Source organism: Argiope bruennichi, chromosome 8, assembly GCF_947563725.1.
Source record: "Argiope bruennichi chromosome 8, qqArgBrue1.1, whole genome shotgun sequence".
NCBI lineage: Eukaryota > Metazoa > Arthropoda > Arachnida > Araneae > Araneidae > Argiope > Argiope bruennichi.
Window position 1 is genome coordinate 108,950,943 of NC_079158.1, and position 20,778 is coordinate 108,971,720.

Sequence of the window (20,778 nt, forward strand, 5' to 3'; positions counted from 1 at the left end):
TTTATATACAAACTTAGGAAATGATGGCAAAAAAATATAAATAACATTACTACAAATATTCACAGTGTTGATTCACATTAATTGCTGAATGAATAAAATTATAAATTCCTAAACATTGCTTGTTGAAAAATGTTAAAATTAAAAATGGGAATAAAGATATTCATTATTGTAGATTGGTAAGTCACAATATTTTGATAATTTCCATCTCTTATTTTTTTTTTTCATTTGCAGTTCTTAATACTACAACAAAAATATCTCATATTGGAATAAAGATATTCTTTATTAAAATTTGATAAGTCATAATATTATGCTAATTTCCATTTGCAATTCTTTATATCCACAACAAGAATATCTCATATAAGAATAAAGATATTCATTATTAAAGATAGTAAGTCATAATATTTTGTTAATTTCCATTTATTATTTCTTTTATTTGAGTTTTTAATACTGATACAAAAATATCTCACATAAGGATAAAGAAATTCATTATTAAATATCGGTAAGTCATAATATTTTGATAATTTCCATTTATTATTTCTTTTATTTGCAGTTTTTAATACTGCAACAAAAATATCTCATATAAGGATAAAGATATTCATTATTAAAGATTGGTAAATTATAATATTATGTTAATTTCCATTTGCAATTCTTTATATCCACAACAAAAATATCTCATATATGGATAAAGATATTCGTTATTAAAGATTGGTAAGCCATAATATTTTGTTAATTTCCATTTATTGTTTCTTTTATTTGCAGTTCTTAATACTACAACAAAAATATCTCATCTAATGTTGAATTGCGTAGTTGCTAACTCAAAGCTATAACAGAAGTGCAGACGATTTATTTTTTATTTTTGCTCATGATATTAATAGAAGCATAAAATTATAAGCGGGAAAAAAATAAGAGTTTGTGCTGAAGTCTATTATCTTTATCAGATGAATAAATACGTATTTTTCTGGAAAAATCTTTAAATGACAACCACTTGCTTTAAAAAAAAAAAAAACCCTCAACATTTATACTTTAGCGTCTATAACGAGATACAAGTAAAATATCATGAATAACTAAAAAATAATAATAATTTTCCAAAATGAATAAAATTTCATTTTTAAATAATATTCCAAAATTCAAAAAAAAACTAAAATATTTTTTTAATTATTATTTTTAAATTATGTAAACATTTATAAAATTAACAGTGAAACTTTTATTTATTATTTATTTAAAATGATATGCACATACATACATACATATATATATATATATATATATATATATATATATATATTAAATATTTTCCAAAAATTAGTGTATATTTTTGAAAAAAATATGCACATATAAAAAAAATACTTTACATTGGTGAATATAAAAAAATATGAATTTTATTTCTGGAAGACTTGTACATTGGTGAATATAAAAAAATATGAATTTTATTTCTGGAAGACTTGTACATTGTATGTTAATAAACAATATGAAAATTTTAATCTTAGATTGTCTGAAATTGATTATCACATAGAGCAATTGTAAGTGGTCCATTCTAAAAATGACTTCTTTGTATGATAAAACACTTACAAAATATTTTACAAAAGTTATAGGCAGTTACCGTTCATACAACAATTACCATAAAACATTTGACTGTCAGACATAAATAGTTTCTAATGATTCCACAGAACAAAGATGTCATACATGCTTTTGTTATAAAATAATACCGCGGAATAAAGTCATTGTTGGTCAAAATTTTATTAAATTTATTTATTATTACTAATATATTGATCAAGACTATGAAAACATCAACTGAATTCATATAAATTAGTTACATAAGACATACATTATTATTTATCTTGATATAGTTATACATCTGATTACTTTCAAATTATTATAATCTTAAGCTGCCCAGAATAATAACTTTATTTGAACAAACATAAATATGACTTTTCAAGAGTATGAAATAAAGTATGTTGCCTCAGTAGGTTTTCAATAGTTTATTGGATGTTATTCCTATGAATAGTTTTCTGGAAATGACAAAAAAAAAAAATTTAATTCTCAAAACTTAATACAAAAACATTGGTCCTTTGAGTTATAATTTAAAGTTTTTGGAACATGAATATTTCTTTTTAAATCTAAATTTTAAGATCAATTCTCAAAATCATATTAAACCATAATTGATTAACTTTTACTTTGTTGTTGTTGAGTTATTACTCTGTCTGTCAGCACAGTATTTCATGTAACAGCACCATTGATAATTATGTTTCAAAATTCAAAAGATATAGCTTTATTTGATTAATAATCCACATTTGCATCGACTTCTGCCATAAAAACTAATCGAGTATCTTTGACTACAATCTGTTTATATTTTGAACGCAAAATTGGCACATACAGGTAAGCCTTTGGCATTATATAGCACAAACTCATTTTAGCTTGCTTTTCGATTAATTGATTTCTCTCTCTTAGTATATTTAAGATAAGCTATGAATTTCACTTCGCGGTCAAATTTAAGCCATTTCTTTTTAATTTAATCATTGTAAACTAGCACAACACACCATGATCCACGATTTACAAATGGTTGAAATTAATAATATGAAACGTAAAAATCACAGCAATGCAGTTTTGTCATTCACAACTTATGAAATTTCTTTGCTTCACATAATAATATTCATGAATTCATAAAATGTCTAAATTCTGTGACTAGTTAAATTATTTCTTGTTATAACTTATATTTCCCAGTCACAATGTCATTATACAAGTCCTTGGTAAGAGGAATGTAAGTCTTTTGCTTAGGATCCAGAAAAAACAGTGGATCCTGGATTTCTTCCGGGTTGAATCCTTCTTTCTGGTAAGTTACTTTCCTCAGCTTGTATGTTCCTGATAAAAAAAAAATAGAATTCACTTAATAAACACAGAAAGAAACTAAATACATTTCAAAATGTGTTTTTTTTATGAAGTAAAAATGTGACAGACGATGAAATTGTAACAACAGTATTTAATGTGTGCGCATAACAAAATTGTTAAAGTAAAAATACATGATATATAATCTAAACAAATCTTTGTGAACACTCATGAAATTTTGAATACCTAATTTATTGTGTGTTATCTAATTTGTAAATTTATTATTTACCTTATACATACTGTGGAACTGTCAAAGCAATTTATGGGAATTATTTTCCAGAAACTTTTGATAAAAACTGAAAGTGAATTGAAACATTGAGATAGATTATTTGACTAATATTTTCCTGATGTGAAAGTATAATATTAGTCCTTTTAGAATTGTCTTAAAATATGGTAAAAGACGCAGAATATATTGGAACTCAACCATTAAATTCTAAAGCCAAGTTCCAAAAAGCTTATTTATTGACAGAAATACCAATAAATAAGCTTTAACCCTTTCTAAGGCCGTGGGAAGTATGCTTCCCACCCAATTTATCAATCTTTGTATGAAATTACGAAGGTTGGCATAAGTTCTGACAAATTTTTTCAGTAAGTCAGAAACTTAGATGCTTCAGTTCTTTATCTCAGACAAAATGAAGTGTCTTGATTTGTTACTTAATTATTAATTAACCAAATTAGTTAATTAATCAAATTAAATTTATCTAATAAGCTAAATGAACTCCTTTTCTTACTCTAATTTCAAGCCTAAAAATATTTTAACATAATATGAATAGAAGAAAATGGCCCTTTAAAGGGTTAAATAACTGATGTAACACTAATATTGATAATAAATATATATTACATTGGAAAGCGATTTCAAGACTACACTCACTATAATTGAATAATACTATACATTAAAAATTAATTTTTTTAACTTCATTTTTCAGTAGATTATTCACTGAAAATTTCGCATAACTCGTATCTTTTCTCAGTGAATAATAATTTGCGAACTCGAATTGAAAGTCCGTCCTAATATTTCTCTTTTTTACTTGAACATGCATTGTTTAATTTCCCCAACCAGAATTCAGAATACAAAATTTCAATTACAACATCTCTATATTAAATAATAACATTTCATTTAATGCTAATAACTATATTATTAATTCCATATTTACATCTATATATATATATATATATATTTGGATAAAGGATATTCAAAAGCGCCATCCCTTACTTTTCAACTTCGAAAGGACTACAGCTATAATAATTAAAGTAATGTCTAAAACTAACGAAATGACCATGAGCTACGACAACAAACTGTTTGCAACGCCATCTCTTCGGAACCTGCGGAACTAGCGTCTCCATGCTGAAAGTGGTACCAAATAGGGAGAAAACAGCAGTTGCAAAATAGTAGGCATCATCGATTTAGATTAAATAATACTTTATGAGCATTGATATTAGAGCAGAACACTTATAATTCAAATTTGTTTGTTCACTAAATGTGTCCAAAAGAAGATAATATTTTACATTCAAATAAACGTCCTATTTTCAATATGACGACGCTCTTAAGGTAAAAACATAACCTGGTAGAGAAATTTCCAATCTTACTCAAAAAAATTGGATATGGGGGTTTGAAAAGTTGCTACCACGCTCAACTGACTTTACCATAGTTGGATTTTTATTCTATTGTGAAACCTCAAACAGGAGGTAAATATACTTTTTACGCTAAATTCAAGGTCCTTCGACACCGTATTATTGTCATTTGCGCCACTGTGTCATTTGATAAGTTAAAAATGGGCAATATGAAATTTAAACATGGATACTAGCGTGACGGGGACCAATTTGAGCATCAAAAAGAAAGGGTTCTTAACACAATTTTGTTTTTTCTAACATATTTCATCACACAACAGTGTTGGGAACTGCGAATAACATTCGTTTGAACTGCTGTATTTTTAACATTCCTAATTAGCACAAGATTTTGTGCGATATTTCCACGTTTGTTATGCAGATATGTCGTTCGATATCCTGAATGCCGGGAAATATCTGAAAGATATCTTAACAATGTTATTAGGCATTTTGAGCTAATTGGGTTATGTTCTCAAGATATTATTTGAAATAAACAATAATATTTTGAAATTTCATTATAATTTTTTTTTTCCATCTTATGGTGTTCGATTCTGTAGAATGACGTTTCAGGAAATGTTGTTTGACGCCATGATTCGGCGAAGTCAGTGTTTCTGAAGACACTGTTTGTTGTTATTATTTATAGCACTTGGCAAGGATAAGCCCGCTGTTCGAGGACAGCCAATTTAAGCCTAAGGGGGAGCACCTCTTGTTTTTATCGTAGAGCCAATTACGGCCAAGAGTACGACTTAACTACACACACGTCAAACTCTTTTTTACGGGGCGGACTTCATTCTCGCATTTCATTCACTCATCCTCAGATCGTAACTTAGAACTGAATCAGAGAACGATCACCCCTGATCCAGTGGTATTACTCTCGACATGGAGGACTTTGTGACCACGACAGATTTATACGCGCGTCATTTACCAAGCACGCGAAGAATCTTCAGCCGGCGAGGTCCGAACTCGGAACCTAAGGGACGCGAATCCAACGCTCTACCAATCAGGCTGTCCCCGCTTCTGAAAACGCTAATTCCACTATTTACCACTAGGTGTTGCTGTTACTCATTCTTGTCATGTAACCAACATCCACTTTCCTATACCTAGACATCATTTTTATGATTGTAATTTCTGTCATTCTGAAGCTACGAAGGAAGTTAAAGGATTTTAGTGGGCAGTCTTTATGTCTTTTTATAAACAAATTAAGATATTAAATATAAAGGAAAAGTCTAGTTTTCATAAAATTAAAACAAGCAAAAGGGACGCATTTCTTTCTTAAGAATAATGAAATTCAGGTATTTATGAATAAATCATGTTTATTATCTCGGAATTACTTAACAAAATTAAGCTTTCATCTGTTCGAGCTGATGCTGATTTTCGGTATATATATATATATAGTTTTACGGGACTCAACAAAATGCACCAACTTTCGTCTTTAAAAACATTTGTTGGGAGAAAATCGTTTCCCTCTCCTTTCAACATTTCAATATCCTCTGCTTTGTTTTTTATTAAGTATACCTAATATTTAAAACTCAATTTATTTGCTATTTAATTTTTCTCTGGTGATTAAAAACTAGCTAAATCATGTATTGTTACAAACACAAGGAAAAACGCAATGGCATGGCTGTTGAATTTAAACCAATCATTTAATTCCCACTCACCAGTCTCCTCCATTTCTTCAAAGGTCCTGAGAAATAATGGAATTGCAAAAGGAGGAAGTCTTTTGTTTAAATTTTGATACAGTTCAGAGAAGTTGATGCTTTTATAATCTACTTGAACAGCTCCCATTCCGGCCTTGCCTTCTATATCTGCAAAACAGAACAAAAATTTAAATATGGTCTACAAAATATTCTAGGACAAAATGACATTTAAATTCTCAATGCTGGCATATTTTTTAGTGATAACTTTAATTAACGAAATTTTTAAAGGTATTCAAAATTTAAATGGAAGATTATACATCAAGTGAAAATATTTGTATTTTGGACATAAGATCATCAACTCTTATCTTGGTATAAAATACCATCTTGCACAAAAATTTGAGCTGTTTCGAATAAACTGATTAGTAATTAATAGAAACTTATTGCTTATATTCAGATCTTATGTACAAGTGTCACTGTAAAAATTCTTATTTTTATACAAAATTAGAACTTTTGTAGGATTATATTTTTTAATTTGGAAATTTTAAGAAATTTTTAAGGTCAGTTTTAGTTTCAAAAGAGTGGAAGTTTTTTTTTTATTTAAAATGCTAATGCATTTAGAATATTTTATTAAATACGATTCATAGGACTAAATATCTGTATATAAAAATTCTTAACTCATCACAACATTAATAGATTCATACTATATATATATATTTTTACTTATTTTAAGTTCCTTTCATTTTCAATGCTTAAACTTATTACAAAAGCTTTATAAAAAAGCTTCTGGTTCCTGATTATATTGCATATTCTATATATATATATATATATATATATATATATATATATGTATGTATGTATGTATGTATTTACCTTAAATAATGCATAATTATTGAATTAATTATATAGACATTTTAAAAGGTAACAGAAAAATTTTCTTGTGTTTTCGTTTATAGAAAATATCATGTTTTATATTTATTTCAAATCATGTACATATGTATTAAAAACTATAGATGTCTATGTTCAGTTTGTAATTTACTTGATAGAATTTCTATGTTCAGAATTAACTTAATCTTTTAATATGAGATTTTGCCAGTACATTGATACGAACTATTTTTTTACATACATGCATATCATGCTTGTATAGGTAAAATTTAACTTTTATTTTATACGAAATATGTTATTGGAATATCCTTAAAAGATATTTTAGACACTAAGGAAAAACAAACAAAAAATTATACTGCAAAATAATAGATATCATTGAAAAGAAAATCTTTTTTTAATTCTAAGATTATATAAAAATATTTTTTGAGTTTTAATATTTTTAGAAGTTATCGCAGAAAAACGCTAAAATTTCACTTAATTTTCAATTATATTTTTTAATTAAAATAAAAAGAAATCGCTCCCAGTTGTATAAGAAAAAGTAATCGCTCCCAGGATTTCTCCCGGCAAGGTTTTTTTTTTTTTTTTTTTTTTTTTTCTTTCGAATATCTGCTTCGAGAATAAAACTCTTTGTTGTAGAGAGAAAATTAGATGTTTTTCGTTTTCCCTTTCTCGTTGAAAAACAGCTTTCCTGGGATGATAACTCTATTTAACGCTGAAAAACAGCCAGCACATGCAGTATCCAATAGTCAATACGATCAATCTGTATGCTGAGTTTCGGATAGCTGAGTTACAATGTTGTTGATGAGTCCAGATTCATAACATGGTTTCATTTTAAATGACTAACTCAGTATAATATAAATTTGTCCCATTAAAATAATTTTTTATTATGAAATAAAAATTTTAAGCAAATAAATGAAAATGAAAGATTTACTTGGAATTTCCACACCGTAAACCACGCAGGATACATGTCCCAAAGCCGTACTAAGGACATTTTCCACTTCTCCGGTGGACACATTTTCTCCACGCCATCGAAAGGTGTCTCCAATGCGATCCACGAAATACAGATAGCCAAGTTCATCCATGACTAAGATATCACCTGAAAAGAGGTAACATGTAGACAAGAAGTATGTGAATCATGTTTACACTAGGAAAACGATTTGTTCAAGTTCTTTAGAAACAAACAAATGAAACTCAATAAATATTATTTGATGCAGGGTACTAAGACGAACTTTTTGGCAATTGCATTTACCTAAGGGGTAATAAATAGAAAAGTGAATGATTATAACGTCTTTCATTTACCAAAATAAACGTTTCTTGACACATGCGCAAAAATCTGGAGAGTTTCCGAATCCGAGAATGAACGGTAGCTTATGGCTCACTCAAATAAACAAAATCTTTAGAACAATGACTTTAGTCGGTTATCAGACCAGAGGACTGCCAAACTAACAAAACTGTCGGATAAATGAAGGTTCATTTTAACAAATACATTTCAATGTCACTTATTTAATTCTTAAATATATACAAAATCCATTGGGAAATTATATAATAAAAAAAAAATTGAAGCACCGAGTTATTGAACCATATAGAAATCCACCCCACACTTATTAATGGATTTTCTTTAAATTTTCATTGCAATCACTATACGGAAAAAGAGAAGATTTAGTTAAAGTTCTATAACATTTAATTAATTATTTTTAGTAACTGAAAACTACATTTACTACGTATGCATTGTGCTAGAAAACAACATGGAGTCAGGAATCTATATGTGGTTATGAATCTGAATGGGGTTAGGAAAAATTATTTAATGATTTTTTAGTTTTAAGTGATACAGCAAATTTATTTTTATTTAAATAATTATTTTGAATTGAAGGCTCTTTCTAAAGAAAATTTCTTTCTGTAAGATTGTGTTTTATGATCTAAATATTTATTTTAATATTCAGAATCGGTTATTTTAAGGATAATAAAGATATGAATATTTTGCGTTTACTAGAAAGTTTGGACGACTGTAAATACAGTATTAATTTTTCATAGCTTTAAATTTTGAATGCGAATTTTATTACGCAATGCAAGATTTTTTTCTGAACAACAGATGACAAGAAACTGTTCCTTTTTCAGCCTCGACAAAATCTGGTTGGTTTTCAGTTTGATTTGAAAGAAAAAATCAATTAATGTGTTGAAATATCACATCAATTTGTAAAGGTGTGTAAAGATATAAAAATTTTATCACAGAGGAAAAGCAAATTATGAAAAATATTTTCAGTGAATTCTCAAAAATTTTTTCAATAAAGAGAAAAATAAATTCCATAAATGTCAAGAAAATGAGAAAAATATGAAAAATCAAGAGTTTTTTTTTCCATTATCGTACTTAATAAAATTTAAATGGTTAAGAAAAAATGTAAACTATAAGCTTTCAATTATCCTGATAATATACAACGAACATGCAGACCACATTGCATTGCTGTCTTTTTTTAATTCTGGTATCTGAATAATAAATGAAGATAAATAAAGTTCGCGAAATTACGAATGCTTACGAAAACGAAAAACCGGAATATTGAACTATTTTATCCTCTAGTAATAGTTAACAGCGTGACGTCAGAATTACAACATATCTGACAAGTCCATTTACCTTGATTCGGTGGCTGATTTATTTTTCTAAAACGAAAAATTCGTTTCTTCTTAACACATGAGTGAAGATATATTAGTAAGGAAAGAAAAGGAAAAAATTCACTTAGTTCCATACATGCAAGTTCCATTCCGCAAATGCACTCGTTTGTTTCAGATCGAAGCTCAGCGGGCAACTCGTCATAGCCACACTATATTTGATTTAAAACAGATAGTTACCTGAAAGAAATGCCGTGTCTCCCTTTTCAAAGCAATTATGAATGATTTTCTTCTTGGTATCATTTTTATTAGCGTAGCCGTCAAAAGCGCTGACAGCATTGCTGGTGATTTTCCCAACCATTTCTCCGGGTTCACCTGCAAGAGGTTCAGCTTTATCTTATTGTTCTCAATTAAGTTTATTCAATTAAATAAAAGTTCCACAAATTATAAAATTCTCACCACAAACTATAAATAAAAGATTTGAAAACTGTTTTAGAAACACCACAAACTATAAACAGGTTGAAAAGTCTGCTCTTTAAATAATTGTTTCACAAATGTTGGTTTTAAAAAAAATGTTAAACTTTTGCTCATTGAAATCGTTTCTAAATAAGTCATGTTTCATTAAAATATTATTCAAATATTATAACAAAAGTATATTAATACTTCAATAAATTTTATAAACATGTCAAGTATTGCAAACCTCATTCTTGAAGTGTAAAATGAAATACTAGCAAATGAACTGGATCAAATAATATTTATTAATGTTAATTCGGTTTTTATAGTGGAAAAGTCAACCAGCCAACTGTATTATGGAAAGTTAAACTATTTCATTTACTTGATAAACATGGACATAATACTATGAATGTATAGTATTGTGATCAAAAAATACCTGGAAAGAAACAAATGGTCAAAATTTATTATAGTTCCTTCAAAGTAATCGCTTTCGACTGCATATACTTCTGTCAATGTTTACTGCCATAAATCTGTTTTTATGAAACGTCTTCAGAGTTCGTTGCGAATATTTTTTTTCGAATTAATAACTCAAAACTGTATCTACAAAGTGATAATTTCAGTCGAATAAATAAGAATAAGTCTCATGATGTCATATCAGGCTGCTAAAGACGCATTTGATGGGATTTTTTCATTCAAAATTTCACAATTAATAATAGCATTGTGGAAAGAAACATTATCACGCTGCTAAGTTCATGAATCATTTTTTTCATAGTTTTTGTTGTTTCTAACATTTTCCATGTATAATTTCATCAATAATTCTTACAAAAGTTAACGACGAGCGTTAATTCTTCTATCTGATAGGCGTCTTGATGATTAGATGAAGTGGCTTACCTTCCAAAGCGTGATTCATTAAGATAGATTCTCTACTTTCCATCAACATTTTATTCCACTGAAAAACTATTGTTTTTGATAAATAGTTTTATTTTATGGCTTTTCACAACATTTCAAATAATTAAAAAAAATTTGTCATAAAAAAAATCGTTGGGCAAACAAATTTAAATACATATTTTTAATTCAGTTACATTCGCCATTTTGCAAAATAAAAAAAAAAACCATATCTCATTAAAAAATTATTTTGAGACGATAAAATTAAATAAATTCCTAACTGTTGCCAAATATTTAAAGAATACTTGAAAATGTGTTTGATTAAAGTTTGCAAACGATATCTACAGTTCATGTATTTTAAATAAAGCATTTTGGATTCTTTTTACAAACATAGCATATAACACAAGAAGTTTTAATTGGGTTATGTTGTAAGAAAGGTGAAAATTTTGGTTGAACGATTCAGTCCAAAGAGATTGGAAACATAGTTGTTTTATTATTACTTTTTCCCCAAAATGCCCTTACGATTGAAAATGAAAGAATAATTCAAATCCGGCAAATTATCATCTCAACAAAATGACAAATATTTGTACTAAAAACCTCTCTACAGTTTGTTTGTGTTTTTTGTTGATTGTTTTTAATGACTTCGTTTTCTGACTGGTAAGCAGATTTTTTTTGTTTATATATTTAATTATTTATTTTTTATTATTTTGATTAATGCTTGTATATTAAAGATAATCTTTATATTTTTTTAAGTTTAAAATAAATGGAATGAATTTTAAATATATAAACATTATATTTAAAAATATTTTTTTAAATAAATGGAATATTTTTTACGTTTAAAATAAATGGAATTTTAATAAAAAGAATTTAGACTAAGAAAATTCATATTAAATAAACTAAATTATGAATATTTTTGTATATTTTTACTGTGAATATATCACTTTTTGAAATACCATTCTTTACCTGGTTTGCATCGAATGCAGAGACCATTTTCATCCCGTAGAGTTTCATGTGTTTCCGGATCGACTTTGATAAGTGATACAGGATATAATTTGTCGACATATCTAGGCAGAAATCCAACAGCACCAACTTTTCCAAACATATTTACTGCAATAGAAGAAAAGTTCATGAAGTGACTAGTATAAATTTTTGCTTTCACAATAGGCAACTTATTTAAGGTTATGCATAGCTCCATATTAAAAACTTTTTATTTAAGAATTTTATTTAGAGAAAGTTTAGTAATCTTCAAAAGCTTAGAACTTAAAATTTTGACTAATCTCCACGTTTTTGTTTGAAAAAATGGAATTAGTTTGGAAAATGTCCATCAGTCTCCCTGTTAGTGGCAAAGATAACTCAAAAACACTTTGAGCTAGATGTTGAAATTAGTGTACACAGGTATATAGTGTACACACCAAATTTGCAGATTTCGAATAGAAGAATATGAGAAAAATCTGTTCAGAGAAAGTTCGTCTATCCAGCTGTTCGAATATAATTTAACACGATAATTACAAAAAGAAGAGAGCTCTGGTAGATAAGTGTGGGTGCACAGATTTAACATCAATCTGCAGATACCTTCCAAAGTTTAAGATAAAATTAAAAATAGGTTGGCTGTCTGTCGGTCTGTACTTTCAGAGACATGTTAACGAGATAATCCAAATATAATATATATCAAATTATATAATACCAAATATATCAAATTAGGTATGGTATTTTGTGACTGCAAATGAAATTTTGTGCCAAATTTTTGTTTCAGTCAATTGAGAAAAATAAAATCTAAAGCACAAATTCGATTTCCAGATACCATTAACCACATGCCAGGGATTAATCATTAAAAAACTCGCCATGAATGGCACGATAGGTTCAGTGAAAATACTAAATTGACGCCGAAAGAGAATATTTTGGGACTATTACACGCCAATATCATGCAAGGTGCTCTCTGGTATGACAAGTTTATTAGAGAGAATACGAGACAGTTTTGGAGAAACTACTCCCGTTGGTTTGAAATTATTCTCTAAGCTATGTACCTATAGAAGGGATATCCACAATCTATTTCCACATACCATGTGATCGAAGTCAAATGGCTAATTTCTAAACCAAAAGAGATAAGCATCGCTTTCCAATCAGAAAAATGCTTTGAATGGCATTGGGAGTTAACATTTTACACTATTGGAATCAATAACTTCACAGCTGAAAAAGTTACGATATTTAAATTTTATTTAGTCCCCCGTTCTTATATGATAAATTTAATAAAATAATTTCGAGGCACGGACAATTTAAACTAAAAATTTCTGATTTTCTGTGACAAAGACACAGCCATTTTTGAATATCTAAATTTAATTATTTTCAGCCAATCAACGGCCACATCGAGAATACGTTGGAAGATCTTCTTCGAGGTGGCCATTGAAACGGTTTAAAATTTTTCTTAATATTCAAAATTCATAACTGAATTATTTTCAGAAGCAGAGAAGAAATTTATAACACATAAAGAATATTGCATTAAATTTGATTAACAGAAGAATGGTTAAAAATTTAAATGTAGTTCTTGGTCTGTATAATTAATATATACAAATAACTTAAAATATAATTCCTTTCGCCATTTATAATAGTTATGAACCTGAAAATAAATACAATCTACACTAATTTAGAAATTAAATATTGAAACACGATTAGAGTGCATACTTTATTTTTTTAAGAGAAACTTTAAATTTAATTAATAAATTTTAACAATTCATATTAACTAAACCAAAAGCTAATTTAAAAATTAACATGATGCTTGAATTTGCAGGTTTTAACATAAGGTGCAATATTATGAAGCTAAACAATTAACACAGAAATAAAAGACTTTTATTACATTATTACTCTTTTTTGGGAATTAAATCAATAAATTTTTATTTTTTCGTACGCCATTATATCACTGCAATATTTTTATATCATTTAAGATATGTTTTGAATTGCTTGAAGCCCTGCATGTTAAATTTTAAATACTTTCAAAGTTTTTGTCATAGTTTCATACAAATAAAAGTATCACATCAAAGTATAACCTTAGTAGTTAATAAATTTTTTGCAGAATTATTATCAAAGCATCCATAACTATTGCAATCTTCGTGCAGAAAAAAAAAACATTTTAAAAAACATTCTTTTTATCTTGAAAATAAGAAATTTTGGTGGACTTGCTAAAATAGGGCTTATAAAAGCAGTGAAATCATTCATTATTATCATGTTAGAATAGTAATAAGAGATTTTCACTGTTTAATTACAGAAAGTGGGTGAAATTCTAATGAACAAATTTGATAAAACTCTAATGTGAAAAAAATGCTAATACAATATTTGTATCGTTCGTAAAAAAGTGTTAATAAAATCATTGTGATTATATATGTATAAAAGTATCATATAATACATATATGCATGCATGTATATATGTGTGTATGCTATATATTTGTCCTAAGTAACTAGGCCATATTCGACCAAATTTTCCAATTCTTTGACTTATAAGATAGAACGAGAAAAATAATATCATCAACTTTTCGAATTACAAAAATGCAGTTAAGAATGCAGTAAAATAGAAATTACTCAACATTTTGCATTTTATTTTATTTTTCTTCTTTTTCACACTTTGAATTAAGCTACGTTTATATTTTTAAATTTATTTTTTATTTAAATGCTTTTATTTTTACCTTACCTTTGCAAGCAGTCATTTGTCAATGCTCAAAAATAAGTTTAAATCAATCATGCAAACTCAAACAAAAACAAAGAATTTAGAAGCAATTGAAACAAATTCTCGATGACAGCAGTACGCATATAAAGTACCGCGCCAAAACATCGCAAGCTGAGGAATCGGAAGGCCAAAGAAAACGCCATCTACAACAAATGCGTGAATCTTTTCAATAATAATAAATCATTTCTATTAAACTCCTTTTTTTCAATTTACATTAATTTTTTCAACATGTAATAAATAGTTCACTAATTGCAGACGATTTTTAATAAAATTTTGCAATACTACAGCACCAAATGTTAATTACTTATGGAGAAAATTAGCTATTGACGGTTTCTAAAAATCGTTTGGTTTAATTGATATTCCGATTTTTGATTAAAAACAGATTTCAGACGCTAAAAGAACTTTATATGTTTTAATTTTTCACACATAAGGATTACAAATGATGAATGAAAATAGTGATCACGATGAGATTTAAACAAGAGTAGTCAATTAAAATATGCAACATGTGACACTTTGGACATATAAATGCCCTGTCGCCAAAATTGTGATACCTGAGAGTATGGCGACGGTTTTCTATAAGGAGATGAGTACATTTGAGATCGAGTTCTTTTATAAAAAAAGATAATATACTAACCAATGGAAACTTTTACTGAATGTAATTTATTATTAATTTGGAGATTCAATTGTTCCTTCGAAATAAGAAGAAAGTGGCAAAACAAAGTCTTACTATATATCACAACTAAAAAAAAAGCAGTTTATTATATATTTGTCTCCGATGGCGTTATCGTCCTCTACGTGACTTTATGCTAATAGAACTAATTATCTAACTTTTATTCTTTTTATAATTTTTTCGTTTATTTCATTATTTATAGCATTTTGTTTATTTCTTTTTTTAGTTCACATAAAACATGAACATGAAATAATAGATGATTTTCATGTCCTAAAACTGACTTTGCTGACAGTTTGCCTTATCTGGTAAAATTCTGAATGCTTTAGATTTGCTATTATGTAAAATGTAATGTACTTGTTGTGCAGAATTAGAGTTAGTTAGTACCTGACATTATTGTATCTAATATAATCGATATAGATACATGATTGCTTCTGATATTTTTACATCTATATGTAATAATATTTTCATAATCTAATAATTGGTTCTTTTCTTTTCGGAAGAAAGCCGCAAGAGTCAGTTCTCCCAATTGCACCAAAACTAGTTACCAAATGATAATATAATTCCAAACTAGAAATTTCCTGATTTTTTTTACTGTGATTGGCGGGTGGACGAGAGGATGAAAAGAAAAAGTCTGACAAGTAATTATAAATTATATGTAATTAGTATAAAAAAAGAGGGAGGTCTTCAATGTTTATCACTGGACGGAGTAAAGGGTAACTACACTGGCTACTCCACCCCGCCTAATTAAAGACATTAAGATTAAATTAGAGTAACGAACAGCCGCGACAGCATTAACAGGAACTAAGATTGAGTCCTAAGGACCATCACCGGCCACAGTACAGCCCTTTCCATGGGAAGCACGTCCCGTAATCGATAGTAGGTAGCCGAGCCTCAATATTTCTGTACCCATCAAGGTGGCGAGAACCAGCCACCATACTGGAAGCTTTCCGTTCTTATTTCTGAGGTGCCCCTCTGTGAGAGCGGAGTATAGGGTATTAATATTAGCTGAAAATGAAGTGAATTTAATTTTTTTAAAAGTATGCATACTCGTAGCGTTGCCAAAGTCCGACCAAGTGGTATCAATTGAATTCAGAAACTTAAACCGAATACTTGACAATCTTAAGATGTATTAGTTTTGCATACCAGATACGTTTGAGCATGAATTATGACTATGAATATAATTAGATTATTATATTGGTGGACGAGGGGTCGAAAAACAATATAGATATCATCAGCTCCATGCAGAATATGTATCCAATGAGACCCTGGCTATAATCAAGGCACATGTTGAATGCTAATGCTCTAACCAAATCCTATTTTCCCATAATATGATTCCATAATTGTATGTCTTGGATATTTAATTTTTTATATCCAAGACATACAATTCTTGGCATTTTTTTTCTTGACATACAATTTTTTTCATAATATTCTTGGCATTTTTTTTTTTTTACTTTCTCGTGTACGTAGTATAGAAAAAGTATAGTAATTGTCAAAATAGTCGAACAAGATATTTTATGAACATTTTTTATGAATTTTTAGACCTTCTTGAGCTCGACAAACATATTTTTAGAAAATACCCGCCTCTCTGAGCTTCTGTGACAAAGATAACTCAAAAACGATTTGAGGTAGAAGATAGAAATTTCGTTTAGGGTCTTTATATCTCGTTTGAAGATTTCTATCAAACTTTGAGTAAAATCTGTTCAAAGTAAGTCTGTTGGTCTGGCTGTTCGAATATAAGTAAACACGATAATTACAAAACGAAGAGAGATAGATTGATAAGATTTGGTGCACAGATTTAACATCTATATTGTAGACATTTGTCAAATTTTGAACCGACACAAATAATTGGTTGTCGGTCTGTCGGTCTGTACTTTCAGAAACATGCAAGGGCCGGGATAGCCTGGTTGGTAGAGCGTCGGATTCGTGTCCCTTAGGTTGCGAGTCCGAACCCCGCCGGCCGAAGATTCTCCGCCTGCTTGGTGGCTGACGCGCGTTAAATCTGTCGTGGTCACAAAGTCCTCCATGTCGAGAGTAATACCACTGGGGGTACTGGATCAGGGGTGATCGTTCTCTGATTCAGGTCTAAATTACGATCTGTGGCTGAATGAATGAAATGCGTGAATGAAGTCCGCCCCGTAAAAAGGGTTGTGATGTGTGTGTAGATAAGTCGTTCTCTTGGCCCTAGATGGCGCTACTATAGAAACAAGAGGCGCTCCCCCTCAGGCTTAAATCGGCTGTCTTCGAACAGCGGGCTTGCCCATGGCAGGTGCCATAAAAAACAACAACAACAACAGAAACATGTAAACCACGATAATTAAAAAAAAACGCAATGACTTCAATTTATCAAATTTGGTATGGAATTTTCTGACTATAAGTGCAGTTTTGTGTCACATTTTTTTTTTCTCGATCGGTTGAGAAAAACATACCTAAATCACAAATTAGATTTTTGGATACTAATAACGGCTGCCAGGGATTAACTCGCCAAGGACGACACGATAACTCGCCAAAGATGACACGATGGATTCGATGAAAATGCTAAATACACGCCAAAAGTTAATAATCCGTAACTATTGTACGCCAGTGCCATATAAGGCGTTCTCTGGCAGGACAAGTTTATTAGTGAGTATGCGAGCATGTTTTAGAGAGACCACTCCTGCTGACTTTTCAAGATTAAGCAATATGAAAGAATATTTACCTAAATTAGCATTTCCTTCCGTCGCTCCATAAATTTCAATGATATTATTGATTCGAAATCGGTCCTGAAATTCCTTCCATATATGAGATCTGAGTCCGTTTCCGAACATGAGTTTAATGCAATGCTGTGTTTCTTCTTCCCTAATAGGTTGATTCAGAAGATAGCGGCAGATTTCTCCAATGTACTGACCAACCTACAAAAAAAAAGATGAAAAAATTGAAATCTGCTATCGCAAATTTCAAGTTATCATATGAGAACATTATTTTTTAAGTTATGTGGTATCAATTCAACAACAAAAAAAATATTATTTTGTCATATGACTCATATTTCTCAAACACAAACATTTAGAAAAACGGTGGTTTTTGACCATCTCTAAATCAATCGAGTTCTAAAATTTTTTTCGAGGTCAGAATTTTTTTCGTGAAAAACCAATGTAAACCGGTTTTAAACAATCACACGACTACTAGATTACACCTGCTTCGATATTTAGAAAACGATGGGTTTTTCCTGCCATATCAAATCGTTCAAGCTCCAGAATTTTTTTTCTCCGCGAATCTGGTTTAAACTGGCTTGGAATGATCACGTGACTATTGTATTGCGCAATCGTCAACTTTTAGAAAAGCGTTGGTTTTTTCCCCATCTCAAAATCGTTTGAACTCCAAAATTTATATATATATTGTGGCTTCAAAAACTTCCAACCAAAGCAACATCATGTTCTCACATGATAAAAAAAATTAATTTTTCAATACTCAAATTCGTTTCACTCATAGTTTTAAAAAAAAGGAGTTCCAAAACTTACCGTTGCTTTATATTTCGCAGCTTCTTTCCAATAATTCGATGCTGAGAACTTTTTCCTTAGAATCATAGATCCTCCGAATATGATTATAGCAGACATAAATAGAATACCTCCAGCCGAATGATACAATGGAAGAGGATTGTAAACTACTTCAGAATCGTTCAACCGACCGAGATAGTGAGCCGCAGAACCCATCCATAAGAATCTGTATAAAAGTAAAATAAGGTAGCCTATTAATCAAAAACATTTAAATTACAGAAGAGTTGAAATCAAATAAGTTACAAAATCATTGGCATTCATTTTATCCCAAAAAATCTGTAAATCTGTCCTATTAAAGGGTATTTCTAAATTAACGCAAGATTTTAATTCACCGCCATTTTTGCTAAAGAGAGTTCGCAATCTTATTTTTTTTTTTAAACTATTTGACAGATGATAGCTTATGGTTAGTAAAAATGAAGCGTTACAAGATAGAACAACATGTTTTCATTGTTGAACAATATTTCAAAAATAATGAATATCTGGCGGCCACAGTTCGACAATTTTGATAGTTGTCCTCCTAGATCTTGTGATTTAATATCACTGGATTTCTTTTTGTGGGGTTATTTGAAGTCAAATGTCTATGCCAACAAGCCCACAACTTAAAACTTTTTTTAGATGGTTTGTTATTTAATATATTTTGGATATGTACATGTTTTTCAATCCATTTTCTGTAAAAATCCAAAAAATAAAACTATTTTACAGATCGAAAATTCATTTTACAGATCAGTCCTAACATAGGCGCATATTTTAATTTTGGAGTTATAGTAAAATAATACTCAAACAGAAGAATTCAAGTTAAACTGTCTCAAACTGCAGTGCCTTTTATTGTGGTCTAAGAATGATTGTTAGTTGATAATTGGATTTGAATGGCTATTGATTAGATTAACAAATCTTCTAGATAGCTTCTGATTGTAGTCCTCAGTTTATTGCCTACCATAGCGCATTTGTCAGGGTAACAATGAAATATGTCAAAGAAATTGAAATGTATTTGTGTATTTTTTTCTCTGCAAGTCCTTCAAAATGTACACTTGAAATTCCTTAAATACTGCTTTTATTTATTTACTTTCCAATTGCCATTCAAATAAAATACCGTGTGCACTTTTGCGGATTGCTTGTATATAAGCATACAATCAATTTTCCGTAACTAACATTTCAAAAATAATCAATTATTAAGAACTAAAAAGAATTTCAAGATAATTTAAAAGTCTATTTCGATAGATAACAAATCCCAAAGTTATCATAGAAAACTTCCAATTTACAAAACTAAAAGTGAATAACAAAATTACATTAGTTATTATCCGCACATGAGAGTATTTAATTAGACAACTTATTTATATAGTTATGTTTGATCAAGTATGTTCATTAATATTCTTTTTCAGAAACATACAAGAAAGTCGAAATGGAAAATTTCCAACTTATTAAAAAATATCCCCTTTTAGTAGCCATTTGAATAGCTGGGAATATTAGTAATGTTTGATTTCAATTAAATCAGATATGGATAGAGTATTCATGGTTCCCTAAATAAAATATTTTTGAACATGACTGTGTACTATACTATGACATAGTAGACATAATACTATGGTAATTTAATAGCTATACACTTATTTTGTTTATTGTGCACTTTAACTTTCTAAATGGAATTAAGTTCCATAGCATTATAGATCCATTAAAAGTATATCTGTGAGAATAATTCATTTTCCGATTATTCCTTGCCTTTCATGGAACTCTTATTCTTCATAAAAGTTGTTTAAATAGAAAGCTGATACGTTCTTAGGCTTGAAAATCGTGTGGGTAAACATTTATTTGATGAAACAAAGAATTTTATTAAAGTAATGAAAACTATTTTCAAAAATTACAAAAAAAAATATATTTACTAAAAAAATATCAAAATTCAAGCAAACTTGGAATAAATGAGTA

The 20,778-nt window shown here is 29.0% G+C and overlaps 1 protein-coding gene across 1 annotated transcript in view; it reads right to left on the reverse strand.

Moving 5' to 3' along the window:
- Positions 1 to 1,357: 1,357 nt before the first annotated feature.
- Positions 1,358 to 20,778, reverse strand: part of LOC129981096 (long-chain fatty acid transport protein 1-like) — a 46,829-nt gene continuing 27,408 nt past the window's right edge. Inside the window, exons 6-12 of the mRNA XM_056091758.1 lie at positions 18,826 to 19,027; positions 18,027 to 18,219; positions 11,910 to 12,053; positions 9,849 to 9,983; positions 7,939 to 8,103; positions 6,147 to 6,293; positions 1,358 to 2,859 (exon numbers count right to left, since the gene is read on the reverse strand). Coding sequence (XP_055947733.1) covers positions 2,702 to 2,859; positions 6,147 to 6,293; positions 7,939 to 8,103; positions 9,849 to 9,983; positions 11,910 to 12,053; positions 18,027 to 18,219; positions 18,826 to 19,027 — 1,144 coding nt within the window. The 3' untranslated portion in view covers positions 1,358 to 2,701. The remainder of the gene's footprint in view (positions 2,860 to 6,146; positions 6,294 to 7,938; positions 8,104 to 9,848; positions 9,984 to 11,909; positions 12,054 to 18,026; positions 18,220 to 18,825; positions 19,028 to 20,778) is intronic.